Raw genomic sequence first — 7,546 nt, 5'->3', positions numbered from 1 at the left:
CAAATGTAACAAAATTTGCCATTACTGATAATTTTTTTCTTTTAGCCGTCCAGTGGATCCCTTTATATTCATCAGGACTGTTTTAATCCTTCAAGAATTCGAGCACTGCTCTACTCTGTGGTCGAAAAATCTAAACTCCTGTTGGATTAAATGTGGAAAGGAATCTGTTAAATATTTTCTGTAATAAGGCAAGTTTTTTAGCATATTAATTTCTTCGCTTCATTTTGTTTTCAGCATCCTTCGTTTCAAAATTATCATTAAAACAAGTGACTACCCATGTGCTCTAAGGGCCAAAGGCCTACTGCTAGGAAAATATTTCTATGAAGTCATCTTAGCTCGCTTATGGAGTCAATTAACTCCAATTCACTGACCTACAGAAATGCAGTTTTCAACTTTTTTAAATGAACGACTGCTCTAAATCCCCAGTATGATAGCATGGTCATTTATGCAGTTCATGTTACCGTTGGTTCTATTATTCGTGGATCGAAAATGGAGTTGGCTTGGGGCGCTATTGAGAATGGTTGTCCTCATTGCTTCGCTTTCCTTTTTTAAATTTTGATTGGTTAAGCCGTATAATGAGTATGCTTTGGAATCAGATGTTATTGGGGATATTGTTTTGAGAGCCTTGCCACTGAAGATCCTAGAAGGTCTGATGGAGAGGGGATACATTATGTCGATGCCAATGTTGAATATTGTTATGTGATCTAAACAAAAGTAGGGGCTCACCGCATCTTGATGGGTGCTGGGATGGCTTGTTGTGACTCAACTGATGATGGAAGGAGATTTTATGTTGAACTAAAAACAAGTCGTGAGGTTGACAAAGTCTCAGCTTCTTTGCATCTTACTTCCATCCCATTACTTCTGGTTTCTTGTTATAGTCATGATATAGGCTCTTAACAACATGTCATCTTCAATGATGCATACAGCGACAACAACAAGCCTTATCCCACTAGGTGGGGTCAGCTATATGGATTATATGATGCTATTGTGCTATCTTCAACGATGCATACTGAGGAAAAAATGAGGGAAAAACTGCTCAAGTTTTGGGTAAAGTTTATCCTATCTTATGCTATGAATTAATATACTTTCTGCTTAAGTATTTTTATTGTATCTGTTTTAGTTGTGTCCATCTTGAGTTAGATGTTGTTCAGTTGTTGGAGAATTGAGCTTTATATTTTGGAGATTAGCTTATATTTGTTTTAAGAATTTTCTGTTTTTTTTTTTTTTTAAACGCTGTCTTCAGGATAATTCTACCATGAGATCAGGTGGTCCTTTTTAAAAATTGTGAGTTCATTGAATTTATTCTTTAGCAAGACCTCTATTCTTGATTTTTGCAGATTCAGTCATGTTCGGAAGGAGTTCCATATATTGTCATAGGATTTAGGTAATTGTGATCATCGTACCATTAGAATTTATTTGTTCTTGCACAAGCTTTCGTATGATTAATGGAGCTTATTATAGCTTGAACTGCATAGCAAGTAGCAACTTGTTCATCAGATGGGACATTCTCCATCAAGCATCTATTGCAAATGTGAAAGCTTGCTATTGACAGTTTGACTTGGTGTTTATCCTAAAAATATTTGGTTGCAATGAAGAGATGATTCTGATTGTCTTTTTCAGACGGAAAGATTAAGATGTAAGAACCAAAGAAATCACTTAACAACAACAACAAAAATTATTGGAGTTATTACTTGTCGACGCTTTTGGTTTTTACTCATATATATACATCAAAGATAAGGACCTTGTATTATATTGTAATGGCATCCCATGAATCATGTTACAATTTTTACAAAGTCTTCTATTCGCGTTTCCTACCAAAAAGAAATCAATCTGTGACCTTGAAACTCCGCTTTTATAAGTGATGAGTTGCCCATCCCTCTTCTTGAATAGGTATTAGCAATCTTGAAATCATATGCCAAGTAGAAATCCAAGATATGTTGTCCTTTATTATTTAGTTTCCCAAAACCCAAACCACCATACACCCTTGTATAATGACTTGCCTCCCTCCCGACATGTCTATTAAAATCTCCTCCAATAAAGATCTTTTCATGATGTGGTATGCTTTCAATCAACCCCTCTAAGTCTTCCCAAAATAATTTTTTAAGACTGGCTTCTATTCCAACTTGAGGTGCATAAGCGCTAATAATATGATAGTCTTAACTGCTACAAGACACATGTTGCTAATCTTGCTTTGCTTGGTGATTGCAATGATGAACCTGCTATTAGTGGAAGCTCCCACTTCTCTCTCCTGTCGGCTCCAGACTTCATAGCCAAAGGCAAAGATGTTCACATAGTCTTTTTTGTTCTGAGGCATGAAGGGTTATATATGGACAAAAATATGTTCATACGTGCTAATCAATCATCACTTAATCTTAGGATTGGTTTAAGTTGCCTCAGAAAAGGAACTAGAAAATCATAAAAGCTAGACTCTCAACAAATGTTTAACATGACTTTTTACCTGATGTTAACAAAACTTGTCGGCAGGGAGGAGTCTGCTTGGCGTTTGCAGACGAAGTTTTATGCTGGCTTTATGGAATAGTCAAGGAGAGTGAGTATTATTGAACCATTCAGTCTTTTTCAGCGAGCTGATAAAAAAGGAACATGAAGAAATCTTGCAAATTGAAACTTAAGTCCCAAATCTATTCGTTTGGTGTGTATAAGTTAGTAATTGACAAGCACATGCCTAGTTTTCAGATGAAGATTGCATATTGCAGCTTGCTCAACCTTTCACCCGTTTGGAGCTTTTACAGGCCCAGTCTTGTCTAGATGCAATTACTAGTCAGTCATCTTGAGCTGCTGTGAAGAATTAGAGACCTTTACAGCTGTTTATACAATTCAATCTGACAAGTAACAGGAATCTTCCCCTTAGCTTGAATCGGTTCATGGTTGTTTTGATACTTGATGGAAATCCTTGAACAGGAGTGAGCTGATTTTGTTAATGAAGAGGAAATTACACTGGGTTATAATCTTATACTACTTTTGGGTTGAATGATTTGTGATGGAAAATGTCTGTGAATTACTATTAACCATTTTGATTCATAGTTGGGCGGCGGGCGCCCCTCTGGGAAATTTCCTGATGTGTCTGTAATTCTTGTGACTTTTGGCCGACAGAATATAGACCTAATGATGAAAATATTAGGCAGAATGCAAAGAAATTGTGCTCCTGACATTCAATGAGTGTTCCAATGAGTGTAGCTCGATATCTACGAAGAAGTTGACGCTTGCGAGAAAATTTTTTTAAGGATTTATAATAATCTATTTATATATTCTAATTAGAACCAAAAATAAAAGTCAAGCTTAAAGACACTGTTTTAAAAACCAGATCGAACCGGACGGTCAAACAATCGATCGGTTTGGTTTCCGGTGTGGTTCATAAGAAAAAACCATTTTAAGAGTCGAGACGTTTCGAACCGGCGGTTAGAAAAGGAACCAAAATCAAGCCAAGAATCGGATCCGGTTTTCAAAAACTGAATTATTCAAAAAATAACTTTTTTATCAAATTTTTTTAAAAAAATGACTAATTTTTTTAATCATTTAATATTATGTTATATCATATGGCTTGTTAAGTTATGATAAATTTAAAATATTTGATTTTTTCAAGTTAAATAGTAATTTCATATGTATTTTTTATATTTAAATTATTATATATATATATATATAATTTTTTTAATTTAATTATTACGTCACCGGTTGGACCATGCAAACCGTGAACCGCTGACTTTTCCTGTTCAATGTTCGGTCTGGTCCTGAAAATATTGCTTAAAAGCCTTTTTTAAATAAGAGTTCGGACTTTAAAAATAATTTTTTTTAAGTAACCAAACTTGAAAGCCTGACTCTAATAAGCTTTGTCAAATAAGGCTTAGGCCTAAGTGACCCTTTAAATCCTATTATATTATTATTAATTTTTTTTGGTGGAACACACATTTAAAGTCAAAGACCTGCTAGACCTGATTCTACATGTATTATATTATTACTAATTTTAACTTATTTTAAAATTAATTTAATATAATTTAATAAATATTAGTGTATATTATAAATTTTATGATATTTTTATCTTTCTAGAATTATTATGTTTGTGTTTTTTTAAAAAAAATAAACTGTTTTTTAACCAAAATTTAAATTTTATTATTAAACTTCTAAATGTGTATTGTTTAATTTCTAAAAGATTATGATGATTTTAATTTTTTTAATTTTAAAATATTTTAATTAATTTATAGTGCTTAATTCTATTTAAATTTTTTTTAAAACAAGTCTTGTGGGCTAGGCTCTGAACCCTTCAAATAAAGAGCGGGCCTCAAAAAGGAGAAAAAAAATGAAAAATCAAGTTTAAGGGTTTAGGCCCCTATGAGGTGAGTCCAACCATTTTTTAAGTCTAATCCCTATAACTTTGTAAGCACCTAAATCTTGATCAATAAAATGCTATAATTGACAACGTATTAGAAAATTCATGTTTAGATGCTATATATGGTTCAGTAGAAAATTATGAAGAAACAAATTTAGGCCTCGTTTGGTTATTAAAAAAATAGAATGGAATGATTTAAAAAAGTAAAAATAAAAATAAAATGATCAAAAGAGATGGTGAATCACGTTAATAAAAGGAGAAGATAATTTAATTCATAGAGTTGGGAATCATGATTTATGAGATTTTTAGAGGGTATAATGATTTTTACATTTGTAATATAAATAAATTTTATCATGCTTATCATAAAAAAAAAGATAATTTAATTTATTTTTATATTAATTTTTTTAATCTATTCTATTTTATTTATTTCTAATAATCAAACTAGTAATCAAACGAGATTATAAGATTAACACATTTCTTTGGCTACAAGAACAGCTTTGTAGATGGCAATTTACGTCTTCCCCTTTGAGTTTTTTTAGCTGATCTTGCTCCGTTCGAGATCCCTGCGTCACGTATAGATGGCAACCCTCCTGGATTAGTGCATCTGTGTGTTAAAGAGATAAGTTCAAGTTAATGTTATCAAGGCGATCAAATAAATAAATATCTTAATGGTTAAACCTCAAAATCAAATTTGAACAACCCAATCTTAAAAATTAAGGGGAAGAGGGTGGATCAGCATGATGGCCTTATGGGAGGAGATAGACAATTCTTGCAATAATCTCCAGAATTTAAGATTTTTGTTTTGTTTTAAAAATTTTAAGAAGTTTTAGTATCTGTTTAGGCTTGGTTGAGCTTGGGCCCTCTTAAATGTTCATAGGCTCAACTGTATGTAGAATGGGCCAACTTTTCATGAGACGTACAAAAAAAAGGTCCGCAACAAAATGCGTATAAGATAATTCAGTTTCCAAACACGACGTCCGGAAGGATGCGATGCACCGACCTGGGCTAAAATAGCGAATTGATGTACAGGAAAGGAGGAGACGAAGACGAGGTAAGAAACGCAAAGAGAAGTGCGAGATGGAGGAGAAGACGAATCCAGGAATAAGCAGCGATGCAATGGAGAGCATTTCGGAGAGGTTATCGTCTTTGGAGAACCTTTACTTCCCTCGTGCTCTGCAATCAACTGCCACCGACCCTTCTCAGCGGAAGGCCATCTTTCTCGACCTTCTCTCTCGAGACGTCGCCCTTTTCTTAGGTAATTTCTCTTTCTTTTCGCTCTTTGTTTTTATAATCTTCTTCCCGGGCATATAGTTGCAGTTGTGAGATGCTCAATTCAAGTATTCTAGTTAGCCGAAGCCAAGTAGTTTAAACGACAGTCAGCTAAAACATTTGCATGAACCATTTTCGATTGATGGCTTAATGTGCCGGAAGTTTTACTGCTTTCTTTTTTTTTATTTAGTCTTTTCTTTTGGCTTGAATCTTGTGTAGAACGGTATGGGTCTCAACTTACAAGTAATGAACTGCACGAGTTTGATGCGCTGAAAGGCGACTATGAAATCAATTGGCATTTGAAGCGTCTTTGGAGCATAATGAGCCCAACATCGGAGGAGTTGAGGATGAGGTCAGTGACAGTGAAGAACCGAAGGCGGGCTTACTTGGATAAATTGATGTGCGATGGGAACTACTTCTCGGAAGATGCAATGAGGGAGAGAGAGCCATATCTTCATCACGAGTATGTGGGGAGATTTCAGGACCAAAGTGGCAGAGGCATGGCAAGGCCTGGAGAACGTTGGTCGGAGACTTTGATGAGGAGGTCAGAGGAAGCATTCCTTGTTGCAAAAATTAGAGGGGAACAGCAGAGGTTAGGTGTGGCTGAAAGGGACTGGATTGGTAATGAGAGTATTCAGCAGGAGGAGGAGGAGGAGGAGGATGAAGAAGTGAGAAAAGCTACTAGTGATGGACATCCTACGGCGGTAAGACACTGAACTTGCTCTCGCTTGCATTCTTTTTTGATTGATTTAATAACCAATTGGGTTTTTTATGCTTTCATTGTTTAAGGAATCTCGATAAGTATTGAAATTTCTGTCTTCTGGACATGTTAGTCAGAACTCACGACACAATCCACCTCTACTTGGTTCAATCTTGACTGCCTTGTATTTTTATGCTTTTCCACTTCCTTATGTATTATGTCATTGGTATCCACTGTGAATTTTCATCTATATTTGGCCCTGAGTGGAGCTGTATACTGTTGCAGCGGATATGGATAAATTGATAATATAAGATGGTATGTGGATATCCAAAACATTATTTCTAGTCGTTGCTTGTACTTAATGAAATGCTAATATACGATGAGTTTGACACTCCACACATGAAGGTTACTTAGTGCTGAATGTTTTGTTGTATCAAAAAGGATGCTGAATGTTTTGTTGTCTTTCTTGAGAAAAGTTGTTTGATTCCTCATCAAATGTGATTATCTTGCTTAAGCTTATGTTAATTTCCATTAATGGATAATGTGAATTGCCTATGTTGATAGTAAGTTTGATATGTGAAAATAGGATTTAATGTCTGATGGCTTTGGACCTCTATTTTGCGGGAGATTGTGGTGTTAAAGTGGATAATAAGTGTGTTTTGAATTTAATGAATATAATCTTTGCTGTCACTTGCAGACGCACTTAAATCGCCCAGATGATCCATCCGACCAAACAAGGGAGAATGAGGAATCATCTTTATCTCCAGAAGAAATACAAGATCGTTTGAATCAATTCACCTACATAATGCAGCAGAAGTTTTTGTTGGGAGAAGATCAGGAACATTTAGATTACTCCAGGATAGACAATGATGAGACCCTTGATGATCATTGGCAGAAGGAAGCTAACGTTGATGCAGAGGAGAAGTATTTCGCTGATGATTAGACTGGTAATCAGATGTGCAGACATTGCATGTATTTCATTCAACAGATCGTTACTTTTCACCGAGGACACCAACCAGATGTTGAAGTTGTTTTCCAGGACATCCCTCCTTCTGAGTAGAGATATTCTCCTTGATGAGTTCTGTTTTGAGCGGCATCAACAAGATGTCGATGCTAGCTAGCCTTTCACGTTTTTCGTGGTCTTTTTGTTTTGAAAAAATCACTAATATGGTTTATATGTGTAATTATAAAGGTAATATTATTAAGTGGAAAATGGATGTCATCAGTCTCAGTTT

At 35.0% G+C, this 7,546-nt stretch overlaps 1 protein-coding gene and 1 long non-coding RNA gene across 6 annotated transcripts; both read left to right on the top strand.

Annotated features, from left to right (window-relative positions):
• The first annotated feature begins 226 nt into the window (after positions 1-226).
• On the top strand, positions 227-3,174 carry LOC129301343 (uncharacterized). Of its 5 annotated transcripts, none has more exons than XR_008590968.1 (4): positions 227-520; positions 597-1,047; positions 1,338-1,384; positions 2,485-3,174. It is a non-coding gene; the product is annotated as an uncharacterized LOC129301343 (long non-coding RNA). The 5 variants fall into 5 exon arrangements; XR_008590966.1 differs by having other exon boundaries at positions 227-813; positions 927-1,047; XR_008590967.1 differs by lacking the exon at positions 1,338-1,384 and having other exon boundaries at positions 227-813; positions 927-1,047.
• Positions 3,175-5,326: 2,152 nt separating this feature from the next.
• On the top strand, positions 5,327-7,546 carry LOC129301342 (uncharacterized). Its single transcript, XM_054939912.1, has 3 exons — positions 5,327-5,597; positions 5,831-6,315; positions 7,009-7,546. Exons 1-3 carry the CDS (start codon positions 5,420-5,422, stop codon positions 7,252-7,254), a joined length of 909 nt encoding a protein of 302 aa, XP_054795887.1. The 5' UTR covers positions 5,327-5,419; the 3' UTR covers positions 7,255-7,546.

Source organism: Prosopis cineraria, unplaced genomic scaffold (assembly GCF_029017545.1).
Source record: "Prosopis cineraria cultivar Desert tree isolate PC_DT_omini unplaced genomic scaffold, ASM2901754v1 PC2056, whole genome shotgun sequence".
Taxonomy (NCBI): domain Eukaryota; kingdom Viridiplantae; phylum Streptophyta; class Magnoliopsida; order Fabales; family Fabaceae; genus Prosopis; species Prosopis cineraria.
This window is presented reverse-complemented; position numbering and strand designations above follow the sequence as displayed.

Bases quoted from the DNA above. Each gene is read 5' to 3' on its own strand.
- LOC129301342 (XM_054939912.1), top strand. From the start codon at position 5,420: ATGGAGGAGAAGACGAATCCAGGAATAAGCAGCGATGCAATGGAGAGC. The intron at 5,598-5,830 runs GTAATTTCTCTT...AATCTTGTGTAG, and splicing joins AGACGTCGCCCTTTTCTTAG to AACGGTATGGGTCTCAACTT. The intron at 6,316-7,008 runs GTAAGACACTGA...TGTCACTTGCAG, and splicing joins GTGATGGACATCCTACGGCG to ACGCACTTAAATCGCCCAGA.